At 46.6% G+C, this 16,216-nt stretch overlaps 1 protein-coding gene across 1 annotated transcript in view; it reads left to right on the top strand.

Moving 5' to 3' along the window:
- Positions 1-5,564, top strand: part of MB21D2 (Mab-21 domain containing 2) — a 74,870-nt gene extending 69,306 nt beyond the window's left edge. The window contains exon 2 of the mRNA XM_080410598.1: positions 1,875-5,564. Coding sequence (XP_080266724.1) covers positions 1,875-3,139 — 1,265 coding nt within the window. The 3' untranslated portion in view covers positions 3,140-5,564. The remainder of the gene's footprint in view (positions 1-1,874) is intronic.
- The last annotated feature ends 10,652 nt before the right edge of the window (positions 5,565-16,216 follow it).

The following is a 16,216-nucleotide window of genomic DNA, read 5'->3' as shown; positions in this document are numbered from 1 at the left end:
AGTCTCCTTGGCTCTCCCAAGGAATCAGAATCAGCATAGGTTTAGATTTTGCTCTAGTCATGGCCTACCCTGTGTGTATGCAGAGAGCATTTCCTTGTCCCTGTCCTAGCATGCAGGAAAGGACAGGTGAGTCTCCTCAAAAGCACTGCAACGCCACTCAGCCTAGTGCAGCACTCGGCACCTTGGGGTACTTCTGCTGCACTCTGCCAGGGAGACCCACTCAGCTCAGGCAGTATTCCCCAGGGATGCATTAACTCAGGAAAGGCTCAGCAGTACCTGGGGCTTTGCCAGGATGGGTGCTCAGACTCTAGTGCTGATCATTTGTATTAATGTTTCAGTAAAAAACCACTCCTAATGTGTCTGTCTGTGCTTCCTGGGCTGACAGAGTGATAGGCAGCTTTCTGCCTCACCTCGTCATGCCTCTGGCTAGTTATTCCCACTGATGTCTCTCTTAAATCTGGCTTCATTGTCATGGAAGGTCTTAATTTGACCACTCTTGATATGAGCAAACTAGAGTGAACTATAGTGCTTTTCGAAAGCATGCCAACAAAAAATAGTACGTTTGTGCTTGTAAGAAATAACAATATATCCCTTTTGCAGTGCTTATAAGAGAATCAGTGTCTCCCTTCAAAGTCACTGGCTTTAGTTCCTTTGTGGCCTAAGTGTGTTGTCTGAACTGGGGCTGGGAAGGAATCAAGAGTGTTTAACCACAGGATTAGCACCAGGAATGAAACAGAGCAGATAGCAGAAGCAAACTATAGAGCAGTCGAAGTGCAGACCTCAATTTTAATCCTAATTTGAACATTGAGGTGCTAATACCTCAGCTACTGCATGGAGTCTCTTCTCAGTCTGCTGTTCGTGTTCTGTGAACAGAGTATGGTGGTATTTATAGAATGCAGTGAGAAACCGGCTTTGCACAACTGGTGCGGGTAGTGCAGGTGAGGGGAAGTGTCTGGTTTCGGTGTTGAAAATAGAAATCTGTCTGCATGTCATGCTTTAGTGGTGGACTTGGCAGTGTTAGGTTTATGGTTGGACTTGATGATCTAAAGGTCTTTTCCAACCTAAATGATTCTGTATTTCTATGATTCTAGGTATGTGCTCTGGGGAGCTGATCAGGTATCTTGTGGCATGATACCGTCATTACAGCTTGAGGAACCAATTTCAGAGCTGGCTTCTGTTACTGCCTGATAGAGTCAAATAATCATAGAACAGTTTGGGTTGGAAGGGACCTTTAAAGGTCATCTAGTCCAATCCTCCTGCAATGAGCAGGGATATGATAGTTTAACCTGTCTGCATTCCACCGTAAGAGAAGGACGTATTGCCTTTGTTCATCAGTAAATCTAAAGCAAATAGTAAAATCGGGCCTGCTTGAACTATCATTTGTAGCTGTTCATTCAGTTACACACAAATCAACCCCCTGATGGTGGCCCAGCTTTTTTCTTACACCAGAGAGAAAATAAGAGCGGTGAGTCAAATAATAATCTCATTTCTTTTTGAAGCATTTGGATACCATGGAAATAAGCAACAATATGGTGAAAAACTGGTTTAGAAGGTGTTTAAGAAGTTAAAGTTAGTCCTGAAAGTAGCTTTGCTGTGTTTTACCAGAGGCTTCTGCTTTTTTCCATTGTCCCCAGTATGATGTTTAGGATGGACTTCACCCATTCCCAGGAATGCAGGGAAGGCCCTGCCCTGAGTCAGGTGGGACTAAAGGTTGGCTGGGTGCTGGGTCTGACGTACATCTGTGCTGTGTCACACAAACTGTGATGGATAACTCTGGCCGCTTTTATTCCTGCTGGGTATGGGGTGGGGTTAAATCCTGTATCCCAGATCTGTTTGCCTTCTCTTGAAAGGACTTCTCTTTCTCTCCTTTGCAGGCATGGTTCAGAAGCTTGACCAGAAGCTGCCTGTAGCCAACGAGTACCTGCTGCTTTCAGGCGGTGTGCGGGAAGGTGTGGTGGACATTGATCTTGATGAGCTGAATGTTTATGCACGAGGCACAGACTATGACATGGACTTCACCCTGCTTGTGCCCGCGCTGAAGCTGCATGACCGCAACCAACCAGTCACGCTGGACATGCGCCACTCAGCTTTGTGCCACTCCTGGCTGAGCCTGCGTCTGTTTGACGAAGGAACTATCAGCAAATGGAAGGACTGCTGCACAATCGTGGACCATATCAATGGAGCTACCAATTATTTCTTCTCTCCAACAAAAGTCGCAGACTGGTTCTATGACTCCATTAGCATTGTCCTCTCCGAGATCCAGAAAAAGCCCCAGCGAGGGATGCCAAAGGTGGAGAAGGTAGAAAAGAATGGGACTATCATATCCATCATTTTGGGAGTGGGCAGCAGCCGCATGCTGTATGACATTGTCCCTGTGGTGTCCTTCAAAGGTTGGCCAGCTGTGGCCCAGAGCTGGCTGATGGAGAACCACTTCTGGGATGGGAAGATCACAGAGGAGGAAGTAATAAGTGGGTTTTACTTAGTGCCTGCATGTTCCTACAAGGGGAAGAAGGACAATGAATGGAGGCTGTCATTTGCCAGAAGTGAAGTGCAGCTGAAAAAGTGCATCTCCAGCAGCCTCATGCAAGCCTATCAGGCCTGCAAAGCTATCATTATCAAGTTGCTGTCCCGCCCCAAAGCCATTAGTCCATATCACTTGCGGAGCATGATGCTGTGGGCTTGTGACAGGCTACCAGCCAACTACTTGGCCCAGGAGGATTACGCAGCCCATTTTCTCTTGGGTCTCATTGATGATCTCCAGCACTGCTTGGTCAACAAGATGTGCCCAAACTATTTCATCCCCCAGTGCAATATGCTGGAGCACCTCTCCGAAGAAACCGTCATGCTGCACGCGCGGAAGCTGTCCTCAGTCCGCTCAGACCCTGCCGAACACCTTCGAACTGCCATTGAACATGTCAAAGCAGCCAACCGGCTAACACTCGAGCTCCAGCGGCGGGGCAGCACCACCAGCATCCCCTCCCCGCAGTCAGACGGAGGGGACACCAACCAGCCTGATGACCGATTAGCCAAAAAGTTGCAACAGCTAGTGACTGAGAACCCTGGGAAGTCCATCTCCGTCTTCATTAACCCAGATGATGTCACAAGGCCCCACTTCAGAATTGATGATAAATTTTTCTGAGCTTTCAGCAGTGTTTCTTGGGATTTTTTTCTTTTGTTTCATTTTTAAAAAACTCTTTCAGTGTGCAGGTTTTTTTGTTTGGTTTTCCTTGATGACTTAGTCTCTTGTTTTTTACATATCCAGCGTAGATTGGATCTGTTGAGAACAATCTGAATAAATTATAATTCCTGGTTCTGCAGGACAGTGCAGATTTTGAAACAGTATATTACTATTTCATATGCTGCTTTGATTTTTTTTGCCCACCCAGCCCCATTGTCTGTGAGTAGTTTCTAAAGGAGAACATGCACCGAAAACACACATGCCACGGTGTAATGTAGATTTTTTTCAAGCTTCCATAATTTATGTACATTGTCGGGCCTGGGGAAGGGACAACTCACCTTCCATTGCTTCAGAAATTCTCTTCTTTTTCCATGAGCTTCCATCACCCTAAAGAAATGAGGAGAGACTCTGGGTTGGAAAGCAGTACCGGTAATTTGATGAGGCCAAATCTACTGGGCTGAAGCCCAGTTCATCTGTTCTTCACACTTCTCACACTAGGGGAGAAAGTTGACTTTAAAGATGATGATGCATCTTTTGGGGGAAAGAGTTGTTTCTGTTTTGATCTACTTTTTGAATGTAATTGTTCATAATTGGACCTTGTGCAGTCCAGAGGGTTGTTTCTGCTGCTTTTCCATGCGGAATAAGGTTATGGAATGTTAGTTTTAGTGTGTGTAATTATTCAAAGCCTTATTTAAATTCTATTAAAGAACATACCATTATAAATGTTAATTGCACTAATGAAATCTCTGCCATTACCTCAGTCCCACTGTTTGTGTTTCTTTCATGAATTAGCATCTGTTATTAGGTCTCAGTATTGCAGATCGCTTGAGGCCCCTCAGGTCTCATGGTTTCGGGTGATTTCTTGATTGTCTTTTGTAAAAGGCTCTTCCTTATTAGCCCTGTTATGTGTGAGAAGTCAGATTTTTGCATTGGCATATTTCTTTGGATGCGTATTGTGTGTTGCAGTGCATATTGCATTAATATGTATTGCATGTTGTTGAAACAGGTTTACCATTAGATAAGGATGTAATGCTAAAGCAGTGGTATGTGCAAAGTGAATCAGCCAGACCTCGAGCCAAGGAGCTACCTTGCTTCTGTAATGCATGTATTAGGCCTGATCCTCGATGGCAGTTACCATTCCCTTGACTCCTGTGGACTTTCTGACTTACCCTGGGACATATGAGATCTTACTTTGGTCTCATGTTTGCAAAAGTTGTGTTTGTATGTAAACTTGTGGTGCAACAGTAGCCTTGAAAAACACATACGCTTTCCTTTTGTGTGTAGGATAAGATGTATGGTAACAAGGGTTAGTCTGAGCCAAAAATAATTCCAAGAGTTCAAGGATAGTGACTTTTTGTGGCTGGCTGGCCAGTGACTGATATTTAGGCCTTAAATCAGCAATTTGGGCTTACTGATTATCCCAGAGAAGCTGTTCCGATCCAAACTTGATGCATGTGTTAAAATGTGATTATTAGAGCAGGTTGAAGTATTTTTTAAATATTTGACAGACAAATGAGGTGCATATCTAGCAAATTCTAACAGATAAAAATTGTGTATGAAAGATGTGTCACTTTTTTTAGCCCAGCCTTTCTGGTAAAAGAAAACCCACAGGCTGGTGGAGCAACACACCAGCAGCTTTGGAAACTGCTTTATTAGATGACAGGGTGGTTTTGATACCTAATCTGGTGCCCAAGTCATGTCTTAAAATGAAACTTTGGCTCCTCCATCTCTTGGGCATATTTGAAAACTTCACCACACTGCTGTAGCCAAGATGTTCACGTTTACCTGTATTTACTGGTACACACTTCCGTGAGCCTGAAGAAGCTCTCAGAAGTTGCTGACTAGACGGAGTGGATGAGGATTTAACTTTAAAGCACAATTGGCTAGTGATCATGAGCCCTGGTGCAGCTGCGGTTACAGTCCGGGGAAGGACATATATTGACTTCAGCAGAAGCAGAACTGGGTCCTACCAGTGTGGCTATTGCCAAAGATGAGTCTCCATTTAAACTCGTGTAACCTGCCGCGGGAGGCAGGAGAACCAACGGGGAAACCTTTCCAGAAGTGCTTGGAAAATGCAGATTCATTGAAATGGTCTTTTCCCCAGTCTCCAGGACTTCTGCCTGTTGGAAAAAGAATTTGGGCTGCAGGATGAAGTTTCTCATCACCACATGAGAGAGATCTGCTCAGCATAAAGCAGCAGTAGCCTGGCAGGCAGAGTACTTTCCTGGGAGTCTCAGTGTCCATGCCGGTGCTCCTGAGTTATGCAGAAACACAGCCTTCCTCATGCCAGTTCAGCGTCCCAATGACCAGCAGTTTGGCTAGCCCATGTCAAGCTGTGGTGTGTGCTCCTTTTTTTGGTTTTAATTAAAAAACATTTTGAAAAGTATCCTTCTTGTTCTTCCTGCATTTTCAGGAAACTGTGGGTGTGTTGGTTGGTGGTTTGGGGTTTTTTTGTGGGGGAGAGGTGGCTTGGCTTTTTACTGGACTGGAAAGCAATTTCCCAGGTAGGTCTGAGAGAACATTATATCCTCTGCCTGGACCATCTGTCTTTCAAGGAGGCAGAATCTTAATCTCCAGTAGATTTTGAATCTTAGGCTAGTATTTGCTCCTTATCACATACTATGGCTTAACTTAATAAAGCAGGTTGCCAGCCAGAGAGGTGATGTGTGCTTTGTATATTGGAGAACACTGAAGGTTCTATTTTCTTCCTCTCCCATTGTCCCCTCTTGCCTTTGAGTATATACCGGGACAGACTTGCAAAATGCATAGATCTCTGTGTGAGATTTCAAAGTAGTGAGTGGGTTTATACACTTGAAACCTGCAAGTTTCAAGAGGTTTGCAGTTCTTTTCCTATTGGGGAGTTCTTTAAAGTCTTCACACAAGACTTTAGACAGAGCACCCAACCCCATGGGGTTAGAGACTTGGCCAATCTGACTAACACTGGAGTAAGAGGGGATTTGCTTTAAACTAGCAATGTAGTCATCTTCCCTACTGATATCAAGAGGACAAGGCAGCGCTGTAAGCCCATGTCTCAGTGGGAGCTGCAGTTCTGCACCCGCTGCTGTGGGAGCTAAGATTTTAAAATTTTTATTTTATTTTATTTTTATTTTGCCCATTAGCTGCCTTCCTGCTGGCTTCTCCCTGTTGGTGAGTGATGTTGCAAAGGGACTGAGACAATTAGTGAGGGGCTGGCTGCACGTGTAAGAATGTAGGAGGTCTCCTTTATGTGTCTGCACGTTACTGCCTCCTACACTGTTAAAAGGGAGGGGAGTCCCCACCAAGAGGGTCTGGCCTTGAGGCATCAGAAAGGTGGGGAGGAAGAAAAGTGCCCCTCAGAGGCTCCACTTCCATGTCTCAGTGTGAGCCTCCTTGGGCATCCTGGCTCTGGTCCTGCTCTTGGGACAAGCTTTTGCCTTTACTCTTTCAATAGGGCTTCTGGCCAGTAGCACAAGGGGAGGAGTAACTGATTTGACTGGTTCCAGTTGTCACTTCTTCTGGGAGACCCTGAAGAACCTGTCACTTCAGGGGGATGCCTGAGCTGCTACAGAGCTGACAAAGCCACCAGCCAGTGGGGCGTTACTCTGTGCTGCATTGGAGGGAGTACTCAAACTACAGCAGAAGGGAACAACAGCCCAAGCGCTCTGTGAAAGCCTGCAGTCTCTGCTCCTTCAAGCATCTTATGTGAAGCCTCAAACGCTTCTGGCTGGCTGTGATAAATCAGTTTCTCCATGTTTTTGAATACCCTAGCCTGGAGAAATGTTGGTGCTCTAACCAGAAAACTATAACTGAGCATCAGAGTCACTCCTTGCAGGAGATAAAGTCCTGCTGGTATTTTGCTTAAACCATCCACTGACCAAAGAGCTGTTTTTAAATGGTCTGTCTTTTCTGTTGTCCTTCTGTCACTGTAAGAAATAACTCTAATTTTGATCTATGGTTGTTCTGAACTTCACAGGGACATCCAAGCTCTCTGCCCTTCCATTTTTTGGTCTTCTCATGGAAGGTATACTATGCTGGGAGACAGGCTTATGTCTGCTACAATTGACAGGTCAGTGACTGAAAGACACTGAAAGACAGCAGTTACTCTTGATGTGAGATGTGCCCTCAGCTCAATTTCTGTTGGCCGGTGTTGTGGGCCATATGAGATAATCCCCAAACTCTGTCTGTAGGCACTGTGCTCTAAAACAAGCAGAGTGTGGCTGGCATCACTCAAGATGCTGTCCTGGTGCCAGGCATCCACGAGTAGCTAGAAGTCTCCAATCAATTGCTTAAATTTTTTGGGAATACAGGGAGAAATGACTTCTTAAAAGCCTTAGAAGGCCAGAGATTCCTCAAAGTTGCATTGCTGTACTCTCCAAAGGCTGTGACTTGTGCTTAAACCTGGTTCTACTCAGCTGCAACCTCTGAAAATGTTTCTGTAAAGGTTTACCTAGGTGTCTCGCCATTCTGCTTGCTGTATAGTGATGAATGGCAGCTGGGTGATCGGACCAAAAGCATCCAGGAGGTGCTAGCTGGGGCCAGAATGTCACAGGACAGGGCTCAAATCACATTAAAGACCGTTGGGACTTGAAAATGTGCCTAAAACAAAGTGTGTGCACTTTGCTGGATCAAGCTGATTGTGATCAGACCAAAAGCAAGCAGTTGTCTGTCATGTTTTATTAACCCATGCATTTTACAGGCAACCATGCATAACACAAGTGAATGTGGCAGAGGGAGCAGGCAAGGTAGGCCTTGCTAATGATTATTTCTAGAGTTACTTTATTGTAAAGGTGGGTGTAGTTGGTGCCTAGAATTGCTTACAAACGTTCATCTGTCCCTTTTTGCAGGTTCAGTGCTGGATACGTTTTGCCACTTCATTTTTTTTATTAGAGTGAGTGTTTTCGAAAGGTCACTGGGCAGCTGAGTGCAATAATGTTCAGATTCTCCTGGCATTGCTCAGTGATTAGAAATATTCAGCATGCAAACAGCTTGTTCAACTTCAGCAAGTACATCATCTCCCTCCTGCCAGCCTCGCTTGGGGTGAGCTAATGGACTTTTAACGTTTACAGCTTAGAGAGTGACTGCCTCTAATAGCTCCTGATTAAGCTCTCCAGAAAGGCAAATAACCATCATGGGGAAAAGGCTAAACAAGGGGAGGGGGGCAAAAAAAGCACAAATATTAAAAAGTTGCTGGCCAAGGGACTCTTGCTGACATGTTTTGTGTTTAGAGAAATTCAGCATTATATTTAGCACATTTTGGCTTTTGAGAACTGTCTGTCAAATGGATCCCAATTTATTTCCTCTGAATGCTTTTGGAATAGTGATAAAATAGCCCTCCATCCCTCCTCCTCCCCCTTTGCCCATTTATAATGTATTATTTTAGGACTGCTCTGAGAAATGTATTGTGTTTTCCTATTATCATTGTCCCTGGCTCAGCACTGTGCTTCCAAGCTGAATGTAGGCTTTGGGGGGTTATTTTTATCTTACTGACCTTCTGTGGTGCAGGAACACGCTCTCATTCAGTCTTCAGACAGCCCGATTTGCCAAGCAGAGAGATGTGGGTGCACATCGGGGGCATCAGGCTCTCTTTAAACTCACTCGGCCCTGTCTTTCCCTCCTAGTTTTTGTGTGCTGGGAATATTAAGATGGAAGATGTGACTGAGGTCTTGATTGGCACAGAGAAGACACGATACGTGATTCTGAAGTCAAGGAAGTTCTAGTGCAAAGTGAAAATTGAGCCCAAATAGCCACTTTTCTCCCTGATTCTCAACCCCTCTGAGCCCTTGGTTTAGCTTTCTTTTGGGTAGGTGGATAGGAGAGACATGAACTGCTTTTGTCCACTTCAGTGGGTACTAATCATAGCTTTGGCTTAGAATCAGTGCATAAATGCATTAATGTCTCTGTCTCCAGGGCTCCCTGTTGCCTTACACCTTATCATAACATTGGTGGGATGGGGAGAGGGTTTTATGATCTGTTCAGCCAATTCACAACAGAACTGTGCAAGGAATGGGCTTTTTCATGAACAGCTAGTGACCTCCTGTCCTGCTGCCACCTGTGTGCCAAGGCTCACATACACAGTATGTTAGTAGCCACTTCTGAGGGCTTCAGCTGATCAGAGAATAAAGGCCAAGGCACTTCTGTGCAAACTGGCCGGCTCCCCCTTCCAAGCCTTCAGCATCCCTCGCAGGGCAAGTCTGCTCCTATCTGAAGTCAGTGCTCCGGGAGCAGACTTTGGCTGGTTATGTTTGCAGGGTACAGACTGCATCTGCAGATGATGGCAGGCCAGGGGACAGCTTCCTACGACTGCCACACCAAGAGAGAACTCCATTGGCTGATCTGAAACAGCACGGAGGAGAACATTCTTCCTCCAGGGAGGCCACTGCAAAGTCTAACCTTTCCCACCAGGACTATGACTTGTGCAGTGACCAGGAGAAGGCTCCATGACCAGTGCTACCATAAAGGCACCCTTGGGTCAAAGAGTGTGTGTCATGCAGCAGCCACTGTCCATGAGAGATGCTGGGGCTCTTCTGCCTCCTGCCACCATGTGGGACAGAGCCCAGGACTGCCTTAGGACTGCCCCAGCAAGGGCGGCAGAGTGGTAGCTGGAGTGGTTGAGGACACACTCTCCCCTCACTCCGACCCCCAAGCTCTGCACCACCACCACAGCTGCAGCAGCTGGTTGTGGCTTCTATGGCGAGACACTATTTGTGGAGCTCTCAGGAAGCGAGGTCGGATCTTTCCTGGCAAAGCTGGCTCTCGGGGAAAGCCTGCAGCAAGCCCACCGATCCCTGTGCCTCCCCTACTCGCTTAGGTAAGTGCTCAGTGCCTGCAAGAGCCTTCCCTGGGCCTTACACCTTCTTTGCAGCCATGTAAACTAACACAGAAGAACTGGGGCACTGAGGAACAAGGACAAGCAACAGCGTTTGTGCAAAGGATGTGCTTCTCCTCTACCTCCCATGGTGTCCAGTACACATGTGTTCAGCTGTGATTGTCCTGTGAGGATCCTCCAATTCTTCAACTGTTAATTGTTGACGCAGGGCTCAGAGGAGCCACTTCAGTCATGGAGTTCAGCCACCAGTATGGTCAAAAACACCAGCAGTGGTGGTTTTGTCGTTTAGGCTCCAGAGTGTCTAGTCTACCCCCAGCCCCACGCTTCTTAACAACCTGTAACAGGCAGAAGGGCTACCGCAAGAAAATACTCAAAGCTGCAACCTTCATTTAGCTTCCCCGAGAGGTTGCCTCTGTTTGCTGATGGTTCTGTCTGGGTTGATGTAATATGTTCATTACCTTGTTTTGTTAACCACTGGTGGCAAAACTGGAACTGGCAAGTGTTGCCTTTAGCTCCTGGACTGCTCCAAGTATGTATAGATGTTATCTTGATGAATACTTGAACCGGTTGCACTAACATCATCTCTGCTACTAATTAAAATGAAGGGAACAACGGTAGGAGGTTGTTACAGAAAGCCTCCAGAAAATGTGTGAGCCCAACAGTTAAAGGAAAACTCCTGAAACTGAACCCAACAGTCCTGAATCCCACCAGCCCCGTGTGACTAAGGACTGGGAAGTCCACCGAGGCATATGTTACCAGGTCCATGGCACAAAGCTGGTTCCTCACATGTTCTTTCCCCAGGGCGTGGCTCTATTCAGCATCAAAACACACTGAAGGCAGAATGTGAAACCCAGCCCACCAGGAGGCATGGAAAGAAGTGCTGCTCAGCTGGTTTCTCTAATCTGTTTCTCTGTTGCACCCAGCCTGCCCCACGCCCCTCTCCAAAGCACCTTTAAGTAAACTCGCCAGAGGTGTCCTGCTACACACTAATGAACTGAGCAAAAATAAAATGCTGCTGCAGAGAGCTGGATAAATGCCTTGTCATATTTTGTTATAATCACCTAGAGCAACCTCATCATCTGTGTCATCTGTCTCTTCTTCTTAATTGTGGAGTGGCAAGCATCATGGTGACTGTGCAAAAAAGGAAAAGAAATGCAAGTTCAAGTGAGTTGGAGTAAATAATTCAGATGCACCGGCTTGTTGTTTTGACAGACAGCACACAGAAATCATGCTCTCCCAAGTTAAAGCAAGCTATGGAGAAAACTGAGCGAATCTTCCTGTTAACTTTCCAGCTCGTTGAGCAGGTGGAAACTCAGCAGTGTGACTGTGTGGAGGACTGGAGTGAGGCTGCAGGGTGTGGGAGCAGTGTAAGCACCAGCAGGCTGGAGGGCTCTAGTGCTGGCATGGCTGTACCTGCACCCGGGTGCCTGCGGCTGCACTACTATACACCACTGTGCAACTGATTGAACACGGTCAGTGCCTGAGTTAGAAAGCCATTTCTGAATAACAGCTCAAGAATTAAAGGGTCAAAAAAAGAAGACCACCTAAAAACCAGTACATCATGCACGGCCCTTCCACAGCGCGAAGCTGAGTGAAAAGGAACTAACTTCACGTGGTCAGTTTTAATGTCACGGTAGACTTGGATTTCCTGCCCAGCTTCCAACTCCCAAGGAACCTTACTGTATTGTGCTCTGCCTGAGAGGGAATTTGTGCCAGTTATACAGCTCTGATAACTATGGAAAGATGTGCTCTTGGAGGCAAATGCAAACCCATGTCCCACTGCTCCAGCTCAATACTGAGCATCAGACACAGCGGTGGTTTGTGTGTGGCTGCATATGTCAAATCCTTGAACTTCTAGTCTTCCAGTTGCCTGATATATTAGTGTCTCAGAAGTTCTCCTGAACAGTGAAGATCTCCAGGAGGTGTTTCCCACCTTGAGACTTCTGTCTAAAATTACAAGGAAGACTACAGCTCAACAGCACAAAGACAAGGCGTGTTAAAGAATTCCCATACGATGTGCCAAGGGATCTTCATGGTGTTTTTAGAACAGGGTCCTGCCTACTTTGCCTTTCCCTCCCCTCTGTGCCTTCACACCTGTGCACATGCAGGAGAGGTCTCAGGTGTGGACTGGAGGCCTTGGGGACAGCTGTAGCTCCCCGTCCCTGACTGATCGGCTCTGGATTCAGCCCAGCAGAGCGGTTGGTAGGTCTGGGAGATTGTGTCTTTTGGGGGTCTAGTTGTCCCAGCGACCAAGTCCTGTTAACTACTTTCCTTTTATTTCAGGCATGAAGAACTCCAGCTATACAGCTGCATATGCCTTGAAGAACTAAATACACCTCTACACAAAGCTGGGGCGGAGGGATTATGAACTGCTGTGGTTTATGACTGGGGGTGGGACTTATTTATCACAAAGTGAGTTAATTTGACCATTTGTGCAACTAGATCTGAGGTCTAAGGGACCAGCAAGGCATTTAGACATAAGTCATGCCCCTCCTGTATTGCTGGTGTTTGCTGGCACAGACCTGGTCCCTCAAATGCTTGTTTAATGGCATGATGCCATCATCATACGATAACTCACCCCAGTGGCTGGCTGGGTCCACATGTCACCACATGTACTCCTCTGACCTGACTGCAAAAAGGTCCTTCAGATCCAGATGTCATTTCTCTTTCCAGTTACGACACTCACTGAGCACTTCCCTCAACAAGTGCATCAGCAAGGCACCCTGTGAACCCAAAGAGCTCTGACCAGGAGCCAAGGGCCATCTCCAGCTGTGAGGAGATGGAGTGCATCTTGCTCCCCTTTCCCAACACCCGGTGCCTGGCTTGGAAATAAGACCTGAGTCTTTTACTGATGACATTCAGGAAGCAGGGCTGATGTAGCTGCATAGCATGGCCCCATGCAGGACCAGCCCAGCTCTGCACACAAGCCAATTTGCTCTTTCCTTCAGTGGCACTAATTAGACCACATGCAGCTCCTCTTTCTGGAAGAGCCAGCTCAGGTATCTCTCAACTGCACGGCATGTGCCACTTTGGAAATACCCACGCTGCTTAGACAGCTAAGTAATGTCTCACAGCAGTATTGGATCTCCCAGTTCTTACTGGAAATAACCTTCTGGCGTCGACTGCCGGTGGCCTTGTCCCTTCACACATATGGCAAGATAAAACATTATTTTGAGGGTCAGGCTGATGATGGGGAAGGTATCTGCTGTTCTCAATTTCACACATAATATTTCAGCAAATGTCCGTGTTTAGCCAGCCTGATTTCAAAAGATGAAGGCAGGGGCACGAGGACAGAATAGCAACACAAATTAATGAATGTGTTTGTAAAATAATCTCTTGTATGCATAACTCACTTCTAGTACCGGATTTTCATTCTAGTCACAGATTATGCTGATTTGCACTTCTGCAGCCACTGAAATTTCTTTGCAGTCAGTTAGAGCCAGGACTTTCTGTTAAATATATATATATATTATTTCTCTAGGTTCATTTGAAGAGAGTGATAATGTATCATTGCTCCCAGTGGGGACATAGCTGCCTCCTAGCTTATGTCTGCTGACACGCATTAGAGCTGGGCTTGAATGGTAGCAATCAATAGTGGGAAATGCAGCGGCTGAACTGCTAAGTGCAGCTCTAATGTTCCTTATGCAAATGTTAACGCTCACCTGAGAGCACCACTGCTCAAATGAGCAAAGAAACAAGATTGACTGCTCTGTTTGCTAAATGATTCCCAATATTTCCTGTTATTTTTCGCAGTTTGCTTATGAAAAAAACAGTTGCTGAAACTGCAGAAGGTAATACCAGACAAAATTAATTAAAAAGCGCCTCTCTTTTTGGGACAATCAGGTATTGCACACACACTGCAGGGCAGGTGGGCTATTTCCAAGCAGGTCAGGTCACAGCTAGCTGGGTTCTGCCCCCCTCACCTGCTTAGTGCCTACTGATTCCTACCCTGATGCAGACTGAAGCAGGCACACTGACTTGGCTCTCAGGCAGAAATACTGCATGGGTGTTACATCCTTCGGCACAGCTCCTGGGCACCCCCGTGCTCCATCCAACATTGTTATCCACTAACCAGCTACTCAGTCTGAAGCTGGACCTGATTGCTCAAGTAGCCGAGCACCTGCTGCTCACACCAGATTAACAGGAGCTGCACGTCCTTAGGATTGCCAGTGGCCAGACCTGGAATTTGCTCATGCTAAAACCCAATTCATTTGCTCTGAACACACAGCTGATACATGGAGGGAGACCACTGTTATGACAGGCAGGCCCTGAGGATCTGGGATCACCTTCTCATTCCATCTGCAATCTGGAGCCATTGCAGTCATGTCTGAGCTTCGTAGCAGTACTGACCTCCTTCCCCCTCTGTAATACACAGAAAAGTGGAATAGGAGGAGAAAAAAACCTTAGTTTTCTTATTTCTCTCTGCATGGTAACCCTGACCTTCGCGGCACACCTGGCTGTTACTGTGTCTGGGAAGGTTTACACTTACCAGCTGGCCCCAGCACAGCTAATCAACTGCTCAGCAAGGCTGGATACAGCAGCTGCCCAGCTGAGGGTCATATGCCTTAACAGCAATTTGGCAGAGCAAGGTTATAAAGAAGGAAAGGGGGCATTAGGAAGGTTGTGCTTCTGGGTCTCTGTGCTCCGAGGGATGACTGGATGGGGACTTCAGCCAGAGGAAGGTCAGTGATAGACTGAGAGGTGAGTCTTGGTACAGAATTAGTATGAATCTGTGCATAAAGCAAGAAGCAGCTCTGCATCCTGGGTCTGGCTGCCTGAGGAGCTTTGGACAGACCCTGTGGTGAGGAGGGGGCTAGATCCTGAGCTGTGAAATGGTGGAAAAGATGATCCCTCACTTCAGGGGACGTGTACACTTCCTTTCTCATTTTGCTATTTCTTCTTATCATCTAGAGATAACAGCAAAGCTGCAAGCAAACTTGTGAGCTGAGTAAGATGAAAGGCCAGGGTTTGCCTGTGTCTGCCAGGAGCTGGGGTGCCTAGGGAGCCAGGGGCAAAGTTATGGGCATTTGAAGCAGTAAATGTCCTGCTGCACGCCCTTTCCCTGGGAAAGGATTGAGGCAACAAAACAAGGAGAAGTTGTTAGTGTGACTACCTTGCAGATGTGCTGTCTGGAGGAGTCTGGTTTGGGAAAAGCTGAGCAGAAGCGATCTGCTTGATCTTGAAGGCAAGGAGCCTTGGAAATGCTGCTGGGCTCAAGTTGTCTGAAGCTGTTGGTTCCTTGTGTGATAACACTGCCTCAGCTAGCAGAGCCTGCGCACATTCATCTGTGGGGAAGTATGTGGTCAGACTGTAAAGAAAGGACATATCTTGGCACACGGTCAACTTTGTTTGCTACTATCACTAGTAAGCTGGATGCCAGCGGGTATTTATCAGTGGTTGTAAACCCTTGTGAGGTGTCATGGAGAGAAGGCAAAACGTTTCCTTGGCTTATGTGACAAATTGCTCGAAAGGGTGCATTCTTTTACTCTGTGACTTGAGGGAGCATCAGCCTGCTACATCTTGCTGTCCATGTGCTTTGTACCTGTTCTACGGGTGCTCACCTGAACACGGTTTGGGTGCAGGTATGTGTGAAGAGCCCTGGGGCTGCATAATGCTGGGTGTGTTGGGCTGCAGCACTGTTAGCCTTGCAGCGGCACCAGCTGTGAGGCCAGGAATTTGCCCCAGCTGGGGAGCCAGCTGAGCTCTCTTGATCAAGCAAATTCAGTAGCTTAGTTAGATCCTTACTTGAGGAGTGTTGTCTGCGTGTTAACTTTGGATTATTCCTGCCTGAAATGCTTGCAGTAGTGACCTAGACAGTACAAGAGTCATCAGCAAAGCACAGGTGTACTTATGGCTAATGCATGTGTCCCAGGCTGTGTTCTCAAAGTCCTTATTGCCTCTGCAAAGGTTTGAGCTTTTTAAAACCAGAAACTGTGCAACAATATGCTCTCCAGTGTGCCACCACTAGTGAGTGCTTATCCAGTGCAGCCTGATTTTGGCTTATTGTGTTTCAAAGGTCATAATCCCTTACTGTGCTACACAACTTCATTTCTTTACCTTTCTAAAGCAAGAAATATACCCTGGAAAAGCAATGTGCTCTTCTTGAGGAGAATTGTTTAGACCACAGTTTCTAACCCATTGTTTTGTTGTTACAGCTCTGCTTGCCTATGAGCATAGCTAAGGGATGTGATTACACTGTCTGTCTCTGCTGACCCTAGACAGGGACATGAGAG

Source organism: Falco punctatus, assembly GCF_963210335.1.
Source record: "Falco punctatus genome assembly, chromosome: 13".
NCBI lineage: Eukaryota > Metazoa > Chordata > Aves > Falconiformes > Falconidae > Falco > Falco punctatus.
This window is presented reverse-complemented; position numbering and strand designations above follow the sequence as displayed.